The sequence below is a fragment of the Maylandia zebra genome, linkage group LG6 (genome assembly GCF_041146795.1).
Source record: "Maylandia zebra isolate NMK-2024a linkage group LG6, Mzebra_GT3a, whole genome shotgun sequence".
Lineage (NCBI taxonomy): Eukaryota > Metazoa > Chordata > Actinopteri > Cichliformes > Cichlidae > Maylandia > Maylandia zebra.
The window spans coordinates 35,015,730-35,041,427 of record NC_135172.1 but is presented as its reverse complement, the minus strand read 5'-3'; the positions used below and the strand labels follow the sequence as shown (position 1 = coordinate 35,041,427).

General features: G+C 39.9%; 1 protein-coding gene across 2 annotated transcripts in view; it reads right to left on the bottom strand.

The window, feature by feature from the left end:
* pkd1a (polycystic kidney disease 1a) overlaps nt 1–25,698 on the bottom strand; it is an 82,735-nt gene that overhangs the window by 27,934 nt on the left and 29,103 nt on the right. For both annotated transcript variants that reach the window (XM_014411932.3, XM_014411933.3), the window contains exons 9-25: nt 23,648–23,825; nt 21,119–21,333; nt 19,807–19,928; nt 19,559–19,709; nt 18,690–18,952; nt 18,105–18,485; nt 17,372–17,854; nt 17,143–17,274; nt 16,565–16,740; nt 15,797–15,927; nt 12,606–15,229; nt 10,261–10,455; nt 9,861–10,160; nt 9,326–9,744; nt 7,974–8,124; nt 3,976–4,128; nt 1,395–1,535 (exon numbers count right to left, since the gene is read on the bottom strand). In XM_014411932.3, the coding sequence (XP_014267418.3) occupies nt 1,395–1,535; nt 3,976–4,128; nt 7,974–8,124; nt 9,326–9,744; nt 9,861–10,160; nt 10,261–10,455; nt 12,606–15,229; nt 15,797–15,927; nt 16,565–16,740; nt 17,143–17,274; nt 17,372–17,854; nt 18,105–18,485; nt 18,690–18,952; nt 19,559–19,709; nt 19,807–19,928; nt 21,119–21,333; nt 23,648–23,825 (6,215 nt within the window). The remainder of the gene's footprint in view (nt 1–1,394; nt 1,536–3,975; nt 4,129–7,973; nt 8,125–9,325; nt 9,745–9,860; nt 10,161–10,260; nt 10,456–12,605; nt 15,230–15,796; nt 15,928–16,564; nt 16,741–17,142; nt 17,275–17,371; nt 17,855–18,104; nt 18,486–18,689; nt 18,953–19,558; nt 19,710–19,806; nt 19,929–21,118; nt 21,334–23,647; nt 23,826–25,698) is intronic.

Here is a 25,698-nt window from a genome sequence, read left to right as displayed (position 1 = left end):
TTATGTTTTTGTGAAAATATCGCATGAACATTTTCACACTTTTCTCTCTTGTTTAAAGACTCAACGTTCAAACCTTTGTAGAAAAATAATTACAGAATGAAACCAAAGGCACTCGTAGGTGCAGTTGACGGTGCAAAACGTTTCACTGACATTTTTGCGATTGTTGGAGAAAACTTACAAACATACAGTACAGCACTGCAGAGTCACACTGCTAGCGATAGAAGATTTAGATAATTTGATAAGCTGAACGCATTCTATACTGTACAGGAGACACAGCACAAGACTGACTGACAATGGTCTACAGCCAATCAGAACGCAGAAAACAATGCAGTGTAAAGAACAACAACCCCAAAACAAAAAAAACACGCAAAATTGCACAAAAAAATCCAGGAAACAGCAAGACCGCAAAAGGTGAACCGCGTTATAGCGAGGGACCACTGTACTCGGATAAAAGTTTACAGCGACACGCTTTGTTGGACTGGTTACATCTAGAGTAGTGTTACTAGACATGAGGGAGGCATTCTGATGTAACTCTCACCAATAAGTGTATTCCTTAAAATGTCAAACTATGCCCTTTAAAGATGGATAGCTTTTAAATCATCATGATAATAAAATAGGTATTCTTAAAGTGCTCAAAAGAGGCGTAATTTTAGCTTTTTCCTTATTAATAATTTAGTTCCTCTTGAGAAACTTTTTTCCTACAATTTATGTGTACAATATTTCTAAAGCGTCCACATGCATGACAAACCTGACATTTTTCTTAGGAGACAGACAAGTTAAGTTACTTATAACTTAGAATTGCATTAAGTACTGTATAAATGATTAAATGTTAAAACTGATGATGTGTAAGTCAGACAAAACTTGCTAAAGTTTTTTCTTTTCAAGCTGATGGATCTTTCCCTTTACTAAAGACATATTAGTATGTAATGACTACACATATTGAGTCAGATATGTGTAGAGAGTCCAAAATTCAAATATACTCCAGTCAGTATGGAAAGTATAGTGTAATCCTAACAAAGTGACATTGGTTATACTGCAGCTGAGCAATGTCAGCTGGTAGGTGCAGTTCAAACTCCAGAAACTCAATGATTGTTTTGTCTTTCAAATTGTTTCCTTATGTAAGTTCAACACAACATATTCTCTCTGGCTCAGCTTAAGGGATGACCTCATTCTCACGCCCACACACTACTGCCTGCATCACGAATCCCAGGGAAAGTCTGAATTAAGGAGAGAGGTGGGGCAGCAGAAGAAGAAAGAGAAGAAAGGGACGTGGAAACGTTGACTTCACTGTTGCTTCTGTGGTGCCGTGACCTCATTTTGCTGAGACATAGAAAGACATTTTTAGCCAGATTCTGCCCTTAAAGCTTGATGTCAGTGTTTCTGTGAGCTTTTACCACACGAAGAACGCCCTTGCAGTTGGTGCAGGTTCCTCGGAGGTAGACATACGAGTTCTGGCTGACCTCGTAAATCGACTGGGCCTTACAGGACACACACTCAAGATACACAATGGGAATGTGGCCGCTTTGGACGAGCACCTGTTACAAAAACAGACATGCGGGGATGCAGTCACCAAGATCTGAAAAGAGAACGTTTAACCACCTGAAAAGAAAACGTTATATATGTGCACATTTGGCTTAAATCTGATGTATGTATATGAATATGCACAATCTTTAAGGAAAAAAAAAAAAAACTGTTTCCCCCAATTGTTATTGAACTATTATTTAAAGAAAAGTTCGTGTTTAATCCTTTTTTATTTACTTGCATTTCTAAACAGTGATCAGCACACAGAACAAGAAGTCTTGGACCACAAATCTGCAGTCTGCACTGGAACCCTCAAAATATTTGCCATGGTTCATTATTACAATAGGAAACACTTGTGTCATGCCATGTTATGGCTGGATCACAACAGCTTTTTTGTTCACATTTCTTTTCTTCTTGCTCTGCCTTACACTTTAAGCTCCCTTTCCCCTCTCTTTAAACCACTTTTCTTCTGATTGGCTGCCCCAAAGTTAGAAAAGCAGAGGGCTGTACGACAAAGTGAGATGAATTTCTTACAGAGAAATGTTGAGCTTAAATGTCCTAAAAGTAGCCCTATTTTTACCTCGCTAAATCACTGTGGTAACTTGTGCCGAACACATAAACTGGAAACAGTTATGTTCAAAGTTTAAAATCGGCTAGTAGCGTTTTGTTGTTTCTTTTATTATATCCACCAAGAAGATTGTTTTTGAGGTGTGTTTGCAGCTGTGTCATTCTTACCGTCTGTAAACACAATAGCTCAAACAATTTTAAGAAAGTACTATATAAAGATTTAAAATATCATGTCCCATCTGACCTCTCATTCAAGGTAAACAGACTGATCTCAAGGTGAAAGTGATAATAATACTATGCAGAACTATTAACTATTAAAACTATATTTCACACTTCCATTGTTTGTATTAATAACATAGAGGCATATGGGGAGTGATATATAGGAATTCTTAATACCATATTACGTTGGACCTCGCACCTCAAACTTATATAAAATGTCTTTTATCTTTAAAATTGTACTTAAAATGCTACCGCCTTTGTTTGTATTGGCAACATTTAGGAAATAATGCAGGTATATGTGGATTCTAAACATCACATTATAGTTTGCATCCATCCTTTGAAGTGCCTTTCTTTCAAGTTGACCCCAAAATGTTTTGTATCTTCAAAGAAACTATTTATATCCACATTAATAAAAACTAAAATCCCATATTCAAAATTATGTCAAGTATATTAAAATGGGTTTCAGCATTGTAAATAACAAAAGCCTGCCGCTTGCACTTGTTTTAACTGCACTACAAACATCTTAAAGTATGTTTAAAAAGAACAAAGTAAAGAAAATGAACATAATATAATGAATATATAAAATAAAATACACTTCAAAGTAAATATTGGCCAGACACTGAGCTGTCTTGGCGAAGGTTTGCACTCTCTGATTGCTTCTTGTTTACAACATGTTTTAAATGCAACGTAGAGTCTATTATATGTGCAACTTGTTAAACTGTACCTTACTAACATCACAAATCATGCCAACTTGTAAAGATACAGCTGTGGAAACGGTGTATGTCACTGAAACATTCATGTATCCATTTGATAATGCAGAACGTGTGTAAATGTTAAAGTTTAAATGTATCCAGTAAAAATCTCAGAGCTCCCATCTGCTGTCATCAATTTAAATAAGCTGTTAAAATAAAGAGCCAAGATCTTATTCAGCATTAAAACAATTAACTTTAATTAAAATGTTTAGTTTACCGTTCTATACACTAAATCTCTAAAAGATTAATGATTTTCTGAGCATTAATCTCTTGTTTTATTTTCAACACTGTTGTATTTTATTGCTAAATCTTTATGGCATTTATAGATTTTTATCACTACTTTATCATTATCTGATAATGTCTCTGAGCAGGCAGCACTCATAGGGATCATTTTGTGTGACCCGTGAAACCCCACATTTATATGAGTGTGCACAGAATTGGAAGCAGAAATCCTGGATTAACACAGCTGTTGATAACTGCTGTTTTGATACTCATCATCTTTAACTAGGGTTTTAGATATTGTTGAGCCAGCTCATGCAGAGAATATTCAGAATAACATTCTGAATATTCAGAAGTATTCAGTTTTAAGCTGTCTGAATGCTGAACATTTGGGCTTATAGAGACTAATTGCAAACTTTGGTCATGTTTAATATGTGAATCAACCATTTCAACAGTACATATGGCAAAAAATTAAATTATTTTTCTAATATAACTAATTAATATCTTTCACCAGTGATCAATTAACCAAAAGTTGTGAAACATTTTTTAGAAGAAGCATTATTAATAAGTATTAATAGAAAGAAACTGGGAAAGCTGAAAATATAAAGACCGAGAAAAATCTGTGTATAACTTAATGACAATTGACTTTTCTGATGCTATTAATGTGTATTTAATATGTATATAAAAGGAGACTTACAGTCTGTGTGGTGGACTCTGGTGCCAGGCCGTCTTTGCTTATGGTCAGTTTGAAAGTGTATTCAACCTCAGCCTCCAGCTCTGAGCCAGAGATCCCCAGCACAGGGCCGCTGGAGCCCAGGCCGAAGTTCAGGGTGGAGCAGTGCTCTGGACCCTGAAAAGAAGAAATTTGCAGCAATTTTTTATTTATGTTGTCTGTCTGTCAAGTTGTACAAAATCCTGTTCCACACAGTCTCAAATTCATTCCAACAAACACACTTGCATTTGTAAACTATGGCCCAAAATAATTGGGGAGAGATTAAGGGAAAGCCGACCTACAAAAATAAGTTTCCAGTACTTGTTTCAAATAAATCGCCGACCCGACAGCATCAGGAAGGCTGTTCCAAAGTTTGGGTGCTACAGCAACAAAAGTCTGATCACTTTTGGGGTTGTAGCAGAACATGGTGCATGCAACTATTAAGAGATCTCGACCAGATGATCTGAAAATCTGAGGTCTCAGTAGCTCCAATAAATAAGCAGGGGCCTGTCCATGTTGTCAGTTGTTAATAATGGGATGTTAAAGTGGATTCTTAAGCTCATTAGAAGCCAGTGACGGGAAGAGAGAATACGTGTGATATGAGAGTGCTGCCTTGTTTTTTAGCAGCCTTGTTGCTGTGTTGTTCACCAATTGGTGACGAGAGCTCTGATAGATACTTGTGAAAAGCAAGTTACAATAATAATGGCTGGAATAAGGGTAAGAAACACACCAACGTGGTCAATTATTAATTGGTGGCTTGGATTTTTCAGTAGTACTAAAAGAGGCTGTATCAGAGGTTTGTGCTGCCCGTGGGTTCCCATCAGCACAGGCACGGACAGAGACCGGGTAGAGCAGCAAACAGACTTTTATTGGTGAGTGTTCACACATACTGCATAAACTAAAACCCTGTGTGCTCCACTGGAGCTTGCCTGGCATGGCGAGGCACACTCAACTCTAAGCAAAGCTAAAGGAATATCTTCTCCTAAGTTTGGACAAAAGCCCACCATCATCTATGAGTCTCAGCATGTGTGTCATCTGGTTTCAGCATGCTACTGCATAAAAGGAGAGGTTGATTACCCAGCTTGCAACAGGTGAGTCAGTCACCTGGCACTGCTCCCATACCATTCTGCCCAACCTGTTCTCCTGCAGCTGAGCTAAAAACCACAGACCATTACCACAAGGATAAAGTCAATCAAATACTCAGTAAATACACTTCCTGTTAACATTAAAATGAGTTTTTTTTTAAAGTCCAACCTAATCTTGCACTTTCATGTATTTGATATGTATAAAATTGCTTATCCAACTTTTAAGTCCCAGAGTATCTTAAAAAAAACATATTTGATAAGAGTTTAAATATATTTGATTATTTTATCTACAGACAAACATGGGGAAAAAGTAAAGAGGTACCCGCAAACGACAAAGTTACATTTAACTTTTAAATGCATCCAGTTAAACGTTTCAGAGCTCTGATGTGCACCCACACTTTAGAAACACATGTAAATAGCAGCACTGTGAGCACAGTCAGCACGGAAATAACTGACGTGAATTGAAATGTTTATTTTAAAACTCTGAGTGACAGGTTCCGAGATTACTGATTTTCTGCACCATTAATATTTTTTCTTATTTGCAACAGTGTTGGATTTTACTTTATGGTTAATTTTTATATTCTTTACACCTTCTCGCCATTTTATCGTCATCATTATCTGATAACGTCTCTGACTGGAGCAGGCAGCACTCATAAAGATCATTTTGTGTGCCCGAACAGTCGCCTGACCTGAAAAACATCCGTTTTTATGTGAGCGTGCACAGAGCCTGAAGCAGAATGGCCTGTGTTGAACTTCATTCGTTGTATACCACTCATCGCTTGCCAATCTAAAGACAAAGTGTGGATAACAACGGTACAAATGTATTTCTATAGAAGAGCAGTTCAAGTTTAGTGTTTAGTAGACCCACACAAGTTCTCCTCCATGGCTGAAAACACAACATCTTTTTAATGACTGTAATACTGTGTGTGCCGAGTTTATTTCCCATCCTGTAAGCAGCACAAACTCCTAATTTTCACAACTGTAGTTGTATGGTAAATTTTGTAACACAACTTAAATAGTCACCAAGTGAACAGCCAAGTAAAAATGGTCACAGACGTTATATTTGATTTTGTGCGCTGTATTTAAGAAACAAAGCAAAGATCCGCTGCCATGTAAAATGTAGCTTATAAGATGATTTGTCAGTTATTTCATCTTTTATTAACCACCTCTGTCATCATGTTCAATTGTGTTTGTATTCAAGGTCAGGAATGTTGTGTTGAACACTTCAAGACCTGGGATCTTGTTAATTCCTCTTTCAGTCTTTGAACTGAGTGTCTTTTTTTAATCAACAGTACTGCACAACTGTGTGTGAGTGTGTGTATGTGTTTATGTGGACTGTGTAATTGTCAGGGTGGGGAGCAAAGCACCAGCTGTGGAATGCATAGTTTATCTCTAAACACTTACATAACCCTTTAAATGCCTATGTGCTCAGATGGACACCCGTACATCTCTGCACAACTATCTTTGCGATCACCTCGTTGGCCCTGTACTTCTCTAACATTTGTCATATTGACATACTGGCCTGGCCCAAATATCCTCACCTTCAATTGTCTCATTCAAAAGTTCTTCACTAAAACTGGTCCTCATGAAAATGGAAATACAACTATGCACACAAACTCTTCTGGACACTCCCATCCCACTGGGTCTTATATTGCGGGTTTTTTTGCTGCTCCGGCAGAATGTGTTCCCGCCCAGCCAAGAAAGCACTAAGTGTGAAAAACACTAAATGGACACACACATCAGCATACACTCAACTCAATTTAACACAACGCACACAAACTATCCTAAGAAAATTTCTCTTTTTCACACCAATCCTGAAGGTATTTGCAGTGTTTGGGACTGTTATGTAATCCCTGTTTTATGAATTCACTCTTAAAAACTGCAATAAAAATTTCTGAGAGCAAAGTTTGTGTAATACTCTTTAGGGCTGTTCGATATAACGATATATATCGGATGATGATATAAAAACATCTATGGTTTCATTTTACGCTATCGTTTGTTCCGTGGTGTCGCAAAATAAACTGTTTACGGCAATATTTTTTCATTATTTTGATGGTCACTGTAGTGGCCATATTAATTTCTTAAAGTTCTCTCTTTCTCTTATATTTTATATAACCACACTACAGACAGACAAGCGTTTGTTTTTATGCGTTGTCGTTAGCAACAACGACGGTAAAACCACCGCGTGTCCGCTTGTTCCACATAAACTTTTAACAATAGAGCTCAAGATCCTGTTGAGACTTTTCAAAATAAACTGAATCACGTGAAAGATGCAGAATATTTACGGATGAGAAGCAAAAAAAGAGCCGCCAGGTGCTAAAAAATAAACCTTAGACTGAAACGTTAGAACAGGCTTTTCCCCGCAGCACGCCGTGTAATAAATACTCACAAAGAAAACGGCGGCCGTTACAACTTATGTCTAAAAATGTATCGTTTCATGCATCGGTTAAAACACTCGACTCCAGCTACATGACGTGCAGCTGGAAACACTTCACGCTAGTCGAGCTGCCCGAGATTCACAGAATTTACAGAAAATGTTACATTTTTGTGATTTATATCGTTATCGGACGATAGATGTCTTAATATCGGGATATGAGATTTTGGTCATATCGCACAGCCCTAATACTCTTACTTATTAGACTAAAAAAAAAAAAAAAAAAAAAAAAAAAAAAAAAAAAAAAAGAAAAAAAAAAAAAGGCAAAACAAAGAAACCTAAGAGACATGACGGGACACTGTTGTCTGACCAGCAGGGCAAGGACAGTTGCGTTTTAGACACAAATGTAATGCATGACACTAATACCTTATCTGCTACAATAAGGTTGCTCCACGACATGTCAATTGTTATCAACAGAATGACCAACAACAGGCCAAAGCAACCTAGTTACTCCCTGTCCTTACCTTTGAGGTGTTTTGACATTCCCAGTGGTAGTGGAGTAGTGATTGTCTGCTTTGGTCCATGTTAGGGTCATACGACTTTTCTGCACTGAGCTGCAGGTCTTGTGTTCTTGACCACACCCTGTAGGTGCCTCCTTCTATAATCGGCACCAGCCTAAAAAGAAAAAGGGTTCAAATTAAGCAAGAAATTCCTTGCAATCTCTTATGCAGAACTGAACTGATTCTGCATTTCATTGACACAGTAAAGTTAGAGCTATGTTTCTACAATTAATGCATATAAAAATACTTAAGTAGAGAAATGTGGAATAAGAAACTAATAAGAAAACCTCAACAGTACGTTGTGCGGAACTACATGTAAAGCAAGTACTGTACTTTTTTCTACTGTAAGTTTTTCTTTCGCAGTTTAGGTTTACATTTCTGCACTGTTAGCTTACTTCTTCTTAGTCACACGTTTTCCTGCTGTTCTCATTTCTTTGTCACTTCCTGTGATGTTTAAGTCACATCTTAAAATTACAGTATCAGTACTCTTGTGAAATAGTCAATGTCCTCTGCTCTCCAAGCCTCTAGTCCCTGTTCTTTAAAGTCCTTTTTTATTATTATATCACTTTACCATCCATCTCTCACCTTTCTGTTCTTAACCTCCTCTGGGATGTGCAAATTATTTCATTTAAATATCAGCTTAGTCTGTTCTACCATCAACAGCATCTAAACTCCTTTATACCAGCCACTATCCCCAACCTATCTCCAACACAGTGAATAGATCCCCATATTTGATTTAGAAGACAGAAGAACGAAAGAAGAAAATGGGAAATTTAAGAGGGTAAAAAAAAAAAAAAACCCCTCCAAAACCATTTTTATTTTATGTTCAGGGACCATATCGCTGCACTTTTCAAGGATAAATTGGAAAGAAATTCATATTTGAACATGTAGGATCAATAACGCATAAGAAACAACGTGAGCAGAACACCAACAGCACCTCTCTCCAATCATGCTGTGAAGGGAGGAAACAGACTCGTTTTCAGTGAATGTCACAAAGACATTCAAGGAAATATTAATGGAGTCATTTCCTTAAATTTGGTTATTAAATTTGATTTGAGATAGACTGTTGTATTTATTTATTCTTGGACTCTACCAGAGTAGCTTTGCACGATTCACAGTTCAAAACAACAGATTTGCACAGCAGGTACATGGGGCAACTGTGCTAACAGCCAGAGCTGTCTCACAGAGACAGAATCTATTATAATAATATGTTTGGAAAACATGTCACATGCTGAAATCAGGGTAAATAATGAAAAAAGGATCGACATCACAGAAAAAACTTATATGAATGCTTGGTTACTATTTTTTCTACTGACCTAGTGGAGACGATGCTTAAATGCAGACAGGCAGCCTTCCTCAGAGGCACACCTTCATACGACAGAGAAAACACTAATGTGTAGTTCCCTGCTGCCAAAGCCATCTTAGGCAACGACAGCTGCAGCCGCCGCATGTCCACCTCCACCGGCAGACGAATCGTAGCTCCGGGGGTCACTGATTGGTCCTTCATGATTTCACTATCGCAAGAGGATCCTGAGAAAATCTGCCAGAGGTACTGAGCTCCGTAGCGTATGCAGCCTTTCAGATCCACATTGGCCTCTACCAAAGCGGGTTGGAAGCGCCAGATGGACAAGCGTGGAGCTTGAACCACATGGACTTCTGGTTCCTCACACTCTAACACACTGATGTTTACTTCCACCTGCGCCAACACCCAGCTCACCATGTTACTGCAGTTTACCTACCAAGGAACAGAAACAAGCTCATAAAATCACAGTACTTAGGTTTATTTCTTTAAAAAAAAAAATGCTGTATCTTCTAACAGATACAGATAGAACAGAATTCAAAGAAACATACTTGCACCAGATAGTGTCCTTTGTGTCTGTACTCATATCCCACAGTTGTGGTGTTTGTACGAACGGGAGCAGAGCCATCGCCAAAGTGCCACAAGCACACCACAGGATAAGATACGGGGAGGATGTAGGCTCTAAATTTCACCGTCTTATTAATGAGAGTATTCCTTGGCACAGCATTCAGATCTGCAGACTTCAGCACATTCTGTACCAATATCCACTTGGTGACTTCCTGACCTTGCAGACTGTTGAAAACCTTCAGGTGAATGGTCAAATTACCTGGTTCTTCTGGAGTGTAGTGTGCCTGGAATGATGTGATTCAGTGAGATACAGCAAACCACTGCCTGTTATACTGTGATATTTATGTCGATATTATGAAAATTTTAATATGCAACCAAGTTTACCTCTTTGCCGATATGTGATGACTTGTGATGGTGCAGATCAAAAGTCCACAGATAAGTAACAGAACTGCCCGCCAATATTTTGGCCACAAACATTTTATTTTCACCAACTGCGATTGCATCTGAGATTCCTTCAATGGAGAGCCCATGTACCAGCTCCATCACCTCAACATGGAGATTGATTCTCTTAGAACTGACCTGGACAGAGAGACAAGGCAAACAAATATGGGAATTGTGCCGATTTGATTAACATATTTAATAAATAATTAGTGCTGTCAGCGTTAATCTCGTTAAAATGACGTTAACACCATAACTGCATTAACGCGGCAAATCTCTGTTAGCGAGTTAGTGCGGATGGCCCCGTGCATGGGGCTGCACGGCGTCAACGCGTTAGCACGGTTAGCTCGTTAACGCGTTAGCGCAGTGCAGCCCCATGCACAGGGCCATCCGCACTAACTCGCTAACGGAGATTTGCCGCGTTAATGCAGTTATGGCATTAACGTCATTTTAACGAGATGAACGACAGCACTATAAATAATTTATTTCTTATTTCTGCATGAAATCAATACATGGTATTAGTTTTAACATAATGCTGGTATGATATATGTTTCTACAGTCCAGTTAGCATAAGTAATTTTGATTATTCTACTTTGCCCCTTATAGTGCAGCGCAAAACATTCAAAAACTCCCTGATAAACATGAAAAAACAGAAAAATGCTGTCACTGACTCTATAAAGGGCACTATGTTGAAAACTTATATGATATACTTCCTAGATGAACACATTTGGGACATTAAAAAAGGTGATGATGGGGACTGAATTTCAAGTGACAGTAGAGCTGGGCGATATGAGATTTTTTCATATCACGATATGTTTTTTTCATTTCAGGCGATAACGATATATATCACGATATAAGCCAAATAACTATATTTGTAAGATTTAAATGTGCCGTTGCTCACAAGTAAAATGTGAAATAATCAGCAGCTTGTTTTTATTTAAATATTTATTTCCCATAATAAGTTCGACAGGGTAGATGTACTTAAGGAACATGAGACTTTTTCAGATAGATAAAGGCAAATATTGCAAACTACACAAAAGGCAGCCGCTAAAGCGTTTAAGTTTCAAAATAGAACAAACGAAACAACTACTAAATTGTCAATTCCACTTAGAAACAAAATATTAATTCTAAAAATAAATCTTAGTTTGTTTTACAGAAGAACAGACAAAACTGACTAACTTTTGTCAATATCAAATAAACTGAGAACTAAAAGGAAATTCTCAATCTCTCCTTGTTGTATAGCTTAGCTTTTCAAACAGTTTTAACAGTTACTTTAGTCTGACAAAAGCCGAATGACGAATTAGCGCTTCCAGTCAGAGACTGAGGCTACGTCCACACGTACACGGGTATTTTTGAAAACGGAGATTTTCCGTTTTCGTTTTAAAAAATAATCCCGTCCACACATAAAGGCAGAAATGAAGGAAAACGCTGCTATGAACATGCCAAAGCAGCAGGTGGCGCTAGATTCCTAACCGTGAAGAAATGTTGGCCAATCAGAAGTCTAGAAGCCTCGGTGGGAAAAAGTAAACAAAGCTGCGGCATAGAAGCAGAACAGAGTCGTATGTGTGGACGGACAGTAACTGTGTGTATATGTAAGCATTTAAACACTGCAGAGAGTACAATTAACAGTAACAGTATTGTAGAAATTCATTTCACCGAAACAATAACGTGGCGCACAGTGTGACGCATGCACCAGTTTATTGTATTTCCAGACTTGCTTTCGGCACAATTTACAGTGCACGCTACTGTTTTTTGTCAGACTTGAAATAGCCGAAATACCTTCACACTACGGAACTTCTTTGGCTCTTCCGTTCGACAATCTCTCCGGCATTGGAACCATCATCTGTTTTCTCTTCTGTAACCTTCGGTCACGCTCGGTTGATTTTTCTAGTCGGCACACTCATTTCCTCCATTACGCGCTGGCTCCATTACCCGCTGGCTGCTTCCCAAACAAACACACGTGCAGCTTGGCACTTGTGCTGTATGTAACAAGTCACGCGACGTGACGCTGCGGCTGTGATTGGTTCGGCTCTGCGCTACTTAATTTGGATTGGCTGACCTTTTTTTTTTTTTTTTTTAAGAGGACAAGAGCGGCGAGGTCTATCGCGATAGCTTAATTTCTCTATCGAGTAAAAGTTATATCGCGATACATATCGTTATCGTTCTATCGCCCAGCTCTAAGTGACAGTATTTTATTTAGTATCTGTTTAAATATATGTTTTATCTCATATCTTGAGTAAAACTGACTTGTTCTTACAATGTACATTATCTAACCTTTTCCTTTACGTTACCTGGTTGTGAGCAGTGAGATTGGCATTGTATGTTCCCACCCTGCTGAATACGTGGCTGTAGTTCTGATTAGGCTTAGCGTAAACAGTTGCATCGCCACTGATGCTGAGAATCAGTTCAACGTCCGAACCTGCTGCCATGGAAATAATGAAGTCCACCTTTTCATTCACTGCTACAACGTTCTTACTTGCCTTAAAGTCCAACTTATCAATCCTTTCCTGAACAAAGAATTCCTTTGAAAACACTTGCGAGCTGACACCATTGGTGGCATTCAAAGTAACAGTGGCTATCTTTGGCTCCTGAAAAATTACAGATGTTTTCTTTCCCGTTTCTGTTTTTCCATCCAGCAGCCATGTCCATGTCACATTGGTTCCTGTCACTACCTTCCCCTGTAGAAAGATGCTGACACCCGTTGCTATGTAACTGTCCTGAGTCCCATTAGTGACTGAGAAGATTAGGCCAGAAATTACTTCCTGGACACTGACACGCTTTGACACAGTCTTTGAGCTAACTTCATTAAAGACCTCAACAGTTACTTGTTTTTCCCCAATAGTGTTGAAGGTGTGGGTCTTCCCGGGCATATTCCACTGCAGAGCATGCCCATCTACAGACCAACGATACTGTAGGTCTGAGCCTTCTGTAGTCAGTACTGTGAGATTTACTGAGACATTGACTGCCACTGGGTTTTTGCTGATCTGAAGGTGCACATCTCCGGCTGGTTCTAGAAAGCGGATGGTTCTGTTGATAGAGAGCTGGCCCAGAAGGTTGGCTGCCCAGAGTAAGATGATACAAGGACCAGGCTTGGGAAAATTCAGTTGAACGGTTTTCCCAGTTTTGTTGAATGAGCTGTCAGGATCTAGCTCTCTGATGATGTTCCAAGTAAAGGTCATGTTGGTGCCCTCCTTTAATCCAGCTTGAAGTTTGAGACCTCGGTTTGTAGGGAAGCAACAACCATCCAATCTGGTGCCTCCCTCTCTGCCAGTCTCCTCTGCCAAAATCTGCAGCCCCTCCAACTCACGTTGGACAAACAGGAAGATATTTGCTTGTGCTGTTCCTACATCATTCTCTGCCGTCACAATGATGTTGAAAGTCCCAACTGAACGAAAGGTGTAATACATCTTGTAGGTCCCTGGGATTGAGGTACAGTGGTCACACAGTATCCAAGAGAACCGCGCATTTAACCGATCGCCGTCTGCCATTTGGGCTTCAAAGGTGACTGACTCGTTGAGAGGGACTTTTACCAAGCTTGCATTGACTCTCAACCCACTGATTGGTGCAATCACAATAACTGTTAAAGTAGTATCATTCTGACTAACTGTGTTGGCTGCTTTCAACGTGATATTGTATTTTCCAGAGATGTTGTAGGTATGAAGGACATTCTGTCCTGTAAGCTGATTTCCATCTCCAAAGTTCCAGGTGTAAGTGACATTGGAGGCCAATGAAGAACTGATAAAAGTGTATGGTGCTCCAAGTGTCAAATTATTATACTTTGTGCCATTATGCTGAATGACAATTGGTCCAATGGGCATCAGAACCTCAATGACAGCACTAGCATTACTGCTGGAGATGTTATTGAAAACATTTACCGTCACCATGTAGAGACCTGGGTTCTTAAATGCTGTCACCATACTCCCTGAACCATGAATGAGCACAGGGTCTTCCTCTTTACCAAAGTCCCACTGATAACTGTAGTTAAATTGAGGTTCAGCTCTAACCCAGAATTGTATTTCGTCTCCCACAGCATAATGGGATTTCTCAGGGGTAAGGCTGATGTTGGTCAAAGCTGGCTGCACACACACCCAGGTGAAGAAATTGGCCTTGGTGGTCTTGTTCAAACCAGTGGAAAGGAGCAAGGAAAGGTGGTAATTCCCACTTGCCAAATAAGTGTGAGAGACTCTGGGGTTGCCACGGTGTGTCTCGTTGGGACTTCCGTCCCCAAAGCTCCATTCGTAAAGGTGAGCTGATGCGTTACCAGACACCCAGGCTTGAAAGTTGACAGTGGTCTGCTCTCGGACACATCCGGAAGGCTCCATTCTTATAACTTGGAAGACAAACACCTGAACTGGAAGGATTGTCCATCCAGAGCTTACAGCATTCATAGCAGTCACATTTACTGTATAGTTACCATCTATCGTATAGGTATGTGACACGTTAGGCTCAGACTGAGTATAAATTTTTCCATCACCCATTGCGAATGTCCATGTGATGTTGTTACCCGAACGAAGGTGTGCCCACACCTTTGTAGGACTGTGAAGCTCTGTGGGAGAAGTGCTTTTAGCTGTTAGATCTTCAATCTCCTTATACACAAACATCTCAGCACAGGCACTATTAGAGCTGATGGTGTTGTTTACTGAAACACAAACAGTGAAGTTGCCCGACTCTGTAAAGGTGTGCGGCACACGGCGACCTATTTGAGTGACAGAGCCATCTCCAAAGTGCCACTCATAGTGAATTCCATACGGTGTGGGCAAAGGGTGAGCCTCAAAAAAAGCTGATTTGCCAGCGAGGAGAAGTGCTGGCTCCGTCTGTATATTGACATGAGTGAGGATGCTGTAGACGCTCATGTTGATGCTCTTAGTGATGTTCTCATAACGATTGGAAACTGATACCAGTGCGGTGTATATTCCTGAAAAAAAAAAAGAGGTGGGAATGGGAAAATCATGAAAAAAGAAGATATTTTCTGTACATGTTTGGATCATAAAGTTCTATGACTCTGTCCACAAACAAATAAAAACATGCATGATTTAAATTTAGCTCAAATTTAACTTCTGGACCTCTTCCAGCTCTTCAGTTATAGTTTTGGATTTTGCTCCACTGAGCTGGCTCAGAGGTCCCAATCTGACCTCTTGCATTTAAGTCTGAAATTTCACCATGCACCTAAAATTTGCCAGTCAGTCTGATAACGTTGGTGTAAAACAGATTGGACTTTGATGTTGAGAATTAAAAAACAGTCTTCAGTGGAAGAACTAGCAGTGTAACGGTCCAGGCGCACAATCAAGAACATGCTTCTTTTGATGTATTCAAAACAGCTGTGAAATGTCCAATATGCATAAGGAGACAGCCCTGAAGGGGAGAGAGGCTTCAACTTATTCAACCTGATTATCATAACTTGTAAGCTATTATCTACTTTCAGGCTTAAAAAAAACAAAACACACAAAAATAGGCTTTTTTATTTCAAAGCTGTTATTGTTACCTGGCTGAGAGTAATTATAGGTAATATTGTTGCTTAGGAGGACTTGATTAGGTGAGTCTTGACAAAAGAGGGAGGAAGAGTAGGGAGGCTTGTATTCAAATTCCTTATATCCTCCATCACCAAAAGACCATCTGCAACATGATACAATGCAAAAACATTATCAGAAATCTACAAATAAAAAAAAGCAACATTCTTTATGTCGTTTACGGCACCAACAAAGTGAATGTGTAAACAAGGTTATAAAGACAACACGAGTACTACCAATACATGCACACAAACACAGGCGCACTAACTGGAGAGATGGAAAGTGGGAATCTTTTCTGACGATGCAATAAAGGGTTTGGATGAGGCGAAGTGGAAACTGGAACTGAGGAAGCCTCTCAGAACCAAAAATGGTGAGAGTGCAGAGAAACTAAGTGAGAGAGTACTCCAAAGTTGGTGGGATACAAAGAGTGGAAGAAAAAAATGAAGAAAAAAAAAAGTAGAGGGGAAACAGCCGCACAGAGGGGAAAATTCTTGTCAGCAATCTTCCCTAACCGCACAGTTATAAATCCAAGGCTTCTCTTTGACTTGACTGCTGCAGTGCTATTATGGCACACAAGAAGAGAAAAACAGAAAAGAAGAGCAAAGCATAAGAGAAATAGAGAAAACAAACAAACAGTTTTTCACTCAGCCTTAAAAATATAATAAAAGTAATAGAGATAGAAATGGGCAGTTATGGGATCACTGTAAATAACGCTGTCCATCTATCCACCCTGGTGTTCATACCGGAAAGTGGCAGAAACTGACATATCCATGACCACCGACGCAGTAAGAGTCTGAGTGGAGCCCTGGGGGACCACATTTGGCACTCCCCTGACTGTGAGGTTGACCATGGGCTGGAGCCGGTCTACGGTTACGTTGAAATGGTCTGTGAGCATGCTGACATGGTTCATGGCTGTCACCTGGGAAGATAGCGCATAGTCAGTATGACATTAGCCTTGTGTCACATCTGCATAAAAAGCTGTTACAACGACAACCGCTATGTTATTCTGATAACCAATCACACAGTTCATTTCTCAGTTTAAAATTCATTTCCCAGACATTTATTGGCTCCATATTCGAAAAGATGACTGTCTTCGTTCTCTGTAGCTATTTTCACACATTCACTGCAACACACTACACCTCTGAATTTTTCTACACCTTAATGACAAAGGTGCATGAGCGAACACAGCCTATCTGATGCAAGTGGTATCAAAAACAGATGTTTTACATATTAATTTATTTTTTAAAAATTGTCATAATGTGTCCATATGTAAGCCCAGGTGTGACAACAGTTTGACTTCATAGATGAGACAGAAACTCACTGTAAGTTTGTAGATAGCAGCATTCTGGTAGATGACATTGAGGACAGTGTTATAATAAGTGAAGTAGGGCTTGTCATCCACTGTCCATTTAAATGTGGGGTTAGAGCCTTCAAGCACTGACGCTGTGTAGCTCTACAATAGACACAGAGCATAATGCAGGGTATAAACACGAATTATGATCTCTTCATAAAACTGTCATTCAAATAAGCCTATAAGCAAAATAACTCACCACAACTGACTCCATCAGTACCCTGCGTGCAGGATGTGGCTGCACCACCAATCCTCTCAGTGGCTTTTCCAGGTGAACAATCACTTTCAGGCTGGCCTCTATTACATTATTGTGGGCTTCCAGCTCCACCTTCACTGGATCCTTGTGTTCCTCCATTTTCAGACTAAGATCCAGCACTGCAAACTGGCTGGGCTCTGCAACCACACCACCAGATCCTGGGTTTGCCCCCAGCTGACAGAGTGCTGGATTGGACAAAAAATCCAGGGGACATTCAGACTTGAAAGTGGCACTATGATTACTGCCATGCCAAGATACCGTTGTTGGGTCACGAGACTGCACACGGAGTAGAAGCCGGGTGTCATTGGACTGAATGTAGAGGGTGCCATTCTGCACAGGGGGATGGAGGATTGTCAGGCCCAGTGGAGCCACCACCCGCAATGGGCACGATGCAGAGACTGAGTACGACGGTTCAACAGAAGTCACCTGAAATGTAAATGCATTTTATTTAAATTATTACTATTAAATACAAACCACTCTAATAAATGTGCTAAAAGATAACAGCCAAAAACTTCCTCAAATGTTTAAAACCTAAGTATCTTGCAACATTGGTGTTATAGGAAAAAAAAAATACTAATTCTAACACTTCAAACTCCTCACTACAGGTTCCATCTTCTTTAGTGGCCTCCACCTGCATGTAGAAATCTTTCACATGCATGCTGTGTTGATGGCTTACCAGCAGGCTGTAGTTTCCAGGTTGAGGAAGCCCAGCAGACAGCTGCGATCCCTGCAGCTGAGTCGTACTCCGTTCCATATAGAGCACTCTGACAGGGCAAACCACTTCCTCCAGCCAGCCTGCTTCACCAGTCTTCACCAGTGTCTCTATGTCGAGCTCCGGGTCAGGCAGAAGGTCAGGGTCATGGTCCGGTGAACTGTCTGCTGGGAGTCTGGTGTTATTGATCCAGAACCACTCCGATCGTTCAAGACCTAAAACAGGTTGTCGCCATGGTGACTGTGGGGAAGACTGGCAGTGAAGCAGGGAGGATGGACCGGCATCATGCTGCAGAGCGATCACATCACCACGTGAAACCAAAATGTCCTCCAATTGGTCTTTTAACTGTGAGAAACAGGGACCAGAAAGGTTTAAGTTAAAGGCAGATACCAATTTGTCTTTAAATACATGTCTTTACTGAACACAGTTTTAGTAGTGACCTAACAGGCATTGCACAACAGCAGCAATCATTTAACTGTTTATCTATTTTGATTGTATACATACTCAAATTAAGTCACTGATATTAGAAGCAAAAGCGAATCCTCTCACCAGCACATGTAAAGCTGATCCTGCTGGCAGACTGAAAACCACCTCGTCCTGTAGGATGTATCGGGGCCTAAATGTCCCAGCTGTCAGGTGCTGAACAAGGGTGCAGTTAGGACAGGAAGATGGTGGGCAGGGATTAGAGAGGGGCAGGCACCGACCCTGGAAGGGACACCACTGCTGTAGTCGGGGGCAAGAGGATGGATCACTGCTCTTGGTGTCAGTTGAGACACAAAGAGCTACCGGGGCACATGCTGGGCCTCCGCAGCCTAAGACAAGAAGCTTTGTGTTATCTCTTAAAAATGAAATTTTTACATGCAGCAGTGTTGTTCAACTTCAATTCTATTGAATATGCAGATGGGTAGTTATATAACAATAATGATTTTTCATTAGCTGCTCATATAGGTATGAAAGTGCAAAAATGTAGATTAAAGGAAAGAATTACTGAATGAGAGAAACTAAATCAAACAAGAAAATCTCGTTAAAGCAAGTCAAAAACTGTGCACTTGTGGAACAGGAAAGTGAAAGATGTGTGTGCATGTACGTCTGGGGTAGACTAAATTTGCCATCAGTGTGATTAATACTAAACTACATTATCCTTTTATCTCCTCCATCTCGTCCCCTACCTCACAGGCTTGAAATCAAAGACAGGAAGCGCTCAGAACTGAGATGACCTTGTTTGTTTGATTTCCTTCCCTTCATGTTTTACTATACTTTCTGTCTCCATGAAAATTTTATTTTCACATTCACCTACCTAACAATTTAAGACAAGCCTGGTCAGTGTGTCTGACTAGAGGTGTGGGATCAGGTGGCTTATATGTTTCTTAACACCTGGCGAGTGTATATTAGTGAGTTTCTGTGTGTCTGTGACTCACTGGGGAGCAGCAGGTGTGTGCCGTGATAATGACAGTGAGGTCTGTATATCTGAAATCGGACGTTGACTTGTGAGCTGAGGTTCTGAGTGACAAATTCCAGGGAGGACAGACGACCTCCCTGAACAAAGCTCAGTGCAGGGAACAACAGCATCTGAGAAATAAAGCAGAAGCAGCTTAATGAAATAGACTCTGGAATGAGTCTGACGCATAAAAAAAAAGAAAGATATTAAGCTGAGATATCTCCTTACCTCAATGACACCGCTGGGAGGTTGTGAAACAGAGTGGAGTGAGGGTGAAGCACTGTGGAAAGGATTATGGGAAGGAAACACAGCCATGCCAACCATGTAGATCCCGGCATCTGGAACACGGACTGGAGAGGCAGAAGAAGGATGCATTCAAGGTGACAAAAAAGCACAGAGGATAGAGGAAGTAACAGATTTCAACAGGCAATTTTTTTTAGATTTCCAGGTACTTTGCTTACTTAAAAAAAAAAAAAAAAAAAAAATAATAATAATAATAATAATAATAATAATAATAATTCACCATAGTGTATGTCTGTATGTTTGCTTGCATGTTCTCCATCTCCTGTGCATAATGCAGGGGTCTGGTAGTTTACGGAGAAAAAACCCCCTCTAAAAACCTTGAAAGTTGGCATACCAAGCAAACATGTCCATGTGTGCCCATAGTGGGTAGCTGTGGGTGAACTTGGACCTGTGCGGGCAGGGCAAACCCATACTTATCCCATGTGGGCCCCAAGTGGATGTGCCCACACAGGGCCCACAACAGTTTTGGCGCTTGGGGCTCCTATGTGGAACTAGGGGCCCACTGCACTTTCTCCCTTTGGGCCTCCAAGAGGGAAGCCCACTGCGTGCTGCCCATAGAACAGCTAGGTGGGCCCCTGGGGTTACTATGGGCAACCAAAGACCAAGTAAATTATTTGACAAAATTTGAGGGAGCATTTTCTTGAGTTGGTAGCTCCACACTTTGGTGGTTTACACATTTGCATACCAAGTAAACGTGTAAACCGGCCTTGAAGGAGATACATATCTCTTTTGTGGTTGTGTCAGGAAAACAATACAATGAATATCTTGCAAATCAAATGTGTGGCATTGCTCTGGTAACCAATTCTTAAACACCTTGTGAATAAGCAACATTTTTGATCGACAGTATGCTCCAACCTCCATATCAGTTAGAGGCAGTAATGCACCATAGGGCACATATGGGCATTGGTGCGCAGCCCACTGTGGGCCCACATGGACCCCTAAAAAACAAGCTGTCTCGGTGGTTAGGTAGGTAGGAGGGAGTCGGGTATTAAATGCTCTTCACTTTCTATAAGTGACACATGAGTTTGGTGCCCAGACACAAATGGTAATTTTATTCTACTGAGGTAATAAATCATTTAAATAGGAGACGTCTGGCTAAGCTTAATTTGCATACAATTCTAGGCGCAGTGGGTAAAATTGCATTAAATCTGTTCCTCAGTTTTCATTTCATTTCTCTAATCTAGTTATGTGGACTGCTTTATATTTGGATTATGAGACAGAATGTCAGTGAGCTTACCTTCGGCAGTGTACTGGCACATATACGGCCACTTGGCATTGCATTGGTATGGACTGGTGTGACCGCGTGCTTCAAGGACGACGCACACATTGCCACGATAGCTCGTCAAGCGAGGATGAAATATCTCCTCTCCCTCCTGCATCTCTGATCCGTTCACCCAGTGCAGCTTGCCAGGGGTGTCTATATCAGTCAGGCCCAGCCACACACCTCGCTCCCTGGTGCAGAAACAAATAGATAATGCACAGATTAACACTGAATGATTGACATTTAGCTACGTAACTTGAACCTCGCACCATCTTTTCAGAATGCACACAGGAAGACACATAACAAAGGTGAGAAAAAATGAAATGCAGGAAAAAACAGAAAAGTTGTAAAAACATTCAGAAGTAAATGAGTTTGACTGTTAATAATTGAGAATGAAGTCTGCCAATTGTGCTCTCAATAATCAATGTTTGCAGGGCACAGAGACTGAAAAGTGGTTTTGATTGAACCCTGGTGGGATAATACGGAGATACTATGTTAGATAAATTGGATTTTGGCTCAATGTGTCCATTAATGGACCTCGCCGCTCTCCACTTTGATTTTCCTTCCTCCTACGCACAGTTAACTGAAAACAAAATGGCCTTCCCTCTAAAAGAAAAGTCAGCGTGATACTCACCGTGATCTAAGGACAGGGGGAAACAAATCAAACATTTTAGACATTTTGTTTGAAGCAGGTTTAAGCCATTTTCTGACATTTTCCAAAAATCACCTGGATAAAAGCAATTTCCTTTTCTTTCCTTTTCTTTTTTTTCTCCCACTTTTCGGGATTTTTCAAAACACCTTTGATAATGACATCAGAACGAGTGACCAGCGGTTACACAAAGGCAGAAAAAGAACAAGAAAACGTCTTTGTCGCACAAAACAAAGACAGATTCTAAAAAAAGAAAGAAAAAAAGTTCCTTATATAAGAGAGGGGTGGAGGAACACACGAGCAGAAGAGGATGGCGGGGATAAGCTCCATCTGCAGCAAGTTTTTTTTCTTCTCATCCCCTTTGGTATACGAGTCCTACACTCAAATTAGCACACAAATGTACACACACAAAAACCCAGATTCCTACGGCGTTAACGTTACAATGCAGCTGTGCTTTTACAGATGTGTTTTTGTGACCTTCTTACACTTAAACACAAAACACCGAAAGCCTTCAGACCAGTGCGAGAGCAGAATACTTTTACAAAACCAAAGCAAAGCCAAATCCAGAGCTTTGTTCATATACATGTACAAACGTACATGCAGCAAAATAGTGTATCCTATCAATGTGAATGAAACAAAAACACATAAGTCAGGGGTCACATTCAGTCAAATAAGGATAAGTTCACACACACACACACACACACACACACACAGAGGAGGGGAGAAAAAAGACAAACACATTTTGCATGCACCCTTTTCCAAACCATGTAATTCTGTGAGTGTCAGTGATCGAACGTTTAACATCTGTTTTCAGTATTTTTGTCTGTTTTGATACTTTTTGGCTGTCGTTTCAGCAAACAGACTGGACCATAGCTTTGTTTGAGTTTGTCACTGAAATAGGGAAGACGAAATGTGTGAGCTGGCGGTCCCTCCAGTGACACGATTTAGATACTTGCTTAGAAATAAGACCCGTTTACACCTTTAACACATGACATGACGTTTCAGTCGCTGAACTTAAGCTGGCTACAGAAGAGGGGCAAGCAAAGATTTAGTATTGTTTTTTAAAATTGAAGCTTTAATTTAAAATGGAGCTTTTCAAACAGCTCAACAATTTATTGCAGTCTGTCAGAAAACTCTGTGAGCTAAATGCACATTTCCCAGGGTGGGAAAATTAGTAAGGTCTGAGACTGATAGATGGAGAGAGATGTATGAAAAAGAAGGAAAGGAAGGTGGAAGAAGAGGAGATTATCTTCAACAGTAAGGACTGCTCAGAGAGTGACATTTTATAGACTGAGCTGAAGATGAGAGGTGAAACGTCTTCAAAAAACCTAAAGAAGTCCAGTTGCTTTTCTTTCCAAGCTCCTTAGATTACCATTCCTGGATGAATGACAACCTACCGGTACACAGATATTTTATAGACTGGAAAGTTAAATCTTAAATGTAATATCCTCATTTATTTTAAGGTCTTTAAATCAGATAGTGGTGATGTTCTGATAAATAATGTTTCTGTGAAACATCTAAAAACAAATTTAAGTATACTGTAAATTCTACCTTTTATAATAGCTATAGTGTCTATAGTCCACTTTTATCTTCATGTGTATTCAGTTAGCTAAATCCACAAAGAGCAGTGAGTATTGGAGTAGCTGCACAGGTCAGCTGATCACAGTCCCTACAGGAAGAAAAAATTATTGCTGCTCACAAAACAAATTCTTATGTGACCAGGCTGTACTGCTACACCTGCTCTTAGGGTTCCCTTGGTAACAATGCACAGATACATTAGTTCTTGAGGAAAAAGATTAACTGAAATTATTTTCCTGTTTCAGTTTGTGAAACTTGCAGAAAGAGTAAACACTCACTGTGTGACTTTGGTTGCCAGCAGGTTACGCAGCTTGTCACTCCTGACTATTGCCAGATCCCCACCGCGGTTCAAACACTGTTTTCGAGCATCAGTCCAGCTCAGCTCTCCTGGAAGGATCTGGAAACAGCTTGAGGACTCGTGATCGTGCGTCGCATCTACTGGACAGAAAGGAGAGGCTGGAAGGGAACAGAAACATGAATGTTGTTTAACAAATACTCTGAAGGTATTCTTTCTAGAAAAAAAAAAAAAAAGTGCAGCTACTATTTCATAATTTAAAAAACCAACTTAAAACATGCTGAAGTACAAAATAACAGTAAAGTTAGTAAGTTGCATATGATTGCAAATCAGTGTGATCAAATAATAATTCTCATTAGGAATGTGTTTATTTGTTTTATTTTTTACTGGCCTCAAATATTTGTTGTAGAACATGCAGAATATGTCTCTCAAAGTCTTCGTTATTTACGATATAAAAAGAGCTATAAAAATCTGTAAAAAAATTTGTTTAGAGACTTCACAGTGAAAAAAAAAAAGCAACCTGAAGAGTTTCTAAAAGCCTCAGACAAACAGGCAAAAAATGTAGACACAAGAGATGTTGATATATGGGTGCAAAGTAAAGCACGAGGGGGGAGACAGATGAAAGACGCGGGGCCTGACTCACATCTCTAATGTGCAAACACAAACACTCCTTGGCTGAGACAGTAGAAAAAGGAGTACTGGCATTTCTTTCCTATCATGACGAATTTGTCCTTCAGCAAATCACATTAGTTTCATAGACTCTTCGGCACTTCGTAAAAATTCTTTCTCATAATATCTCAAAGAAACAAACCAGTGAAATGAGCAAATAACAGTTAAATATTACATTGTGAGAAATTGTAAGGGAGTGTCTTAGAAGAAGAGAACGGTTATAACAAAGGTGGAAAATGGAGGAGAGGGACAGTACTGTGCAAAAGTCCTCCGTTACCGCGCTTTTCTTTATAATTTGCTAGGAAATGGGAGATAGGTGCAGCAATTTATTGAAACGGGTTCCTTTTTATGTTTTTCTATCCAGGTGTACGATTACTGAATATGCAGTGTGTTTGGGATCATTATCATGCAGAAAAATTACGCCAGCCAATCAGAATTCAGCCTCAAAAGTTAAGCAAAGATTTTGGATCAACATCTGACAAAAATACTTTGGCAGTATGTTGTCATAATTCATAATTTCTTAAGGGCGTGACTTTCAGACACTGTTAATCTACAGTGGACATGTTTTTGGGCTTGCTTTTGGCCTCCATTTGTCAAATTCCCTCTCATATTTTAAGGCCACACTGCACACTTTACAGAAATGAAGAGTTTTTGGCTGATAAATGATGCAAAAATACAACCCTATGTCTGCCAAACTGTGTTATTTTGGGTATTTTTCAAAACTTCAAGCAAAGAAATGGAGAGAAATTATTTGTTCTTGTGACGGGCTGCTGGTAACAAAGTTACTGACAACTTTAAAGCACAGGAATGTCTGGCACCCTTGGAAAACAGAATATAAAAAAAAAGAGATCTTTCTCAAGACCTTTGTCCAGTCGAATGTATTTAGTTTATAGTTTATATAAAAGTTGGTATGTCTGTGCGAAAAAGGAAGGTGAGTGAATAACAAATGCATAGCTAAGACTAGACTGAACAATCACTTGAATGAGAAAAGTTTGAGCTCAGGTTGTAGAGTGCAGACACAAAGCTACAAAGGTTAAACCAATTTTATACAGCTGCTTTGGCACCACAAAAACACATACATATATATACATTTAATACTAACATGCTCAGTGCAAAAAGGCAAAATCCGAAGACAAAGTTAACAACTAGCTGTAAAACTTAGTAGGTCGTGCCACAGCTGATTCCCATCAGATGGCTACAAACATACAGAACAAGTGCTACTGTTACACCTGTTGGCTGGATGTACCATACAAATGCTCAGCTACAGTGTCAGCGCTTCATTCATAACTGTGCATAACTGGTTTTTGCTGTTCCCAAGTGCCCAAAAAGAAATGCTTTCTGGAAATGATTGTGATCGTGCAATGT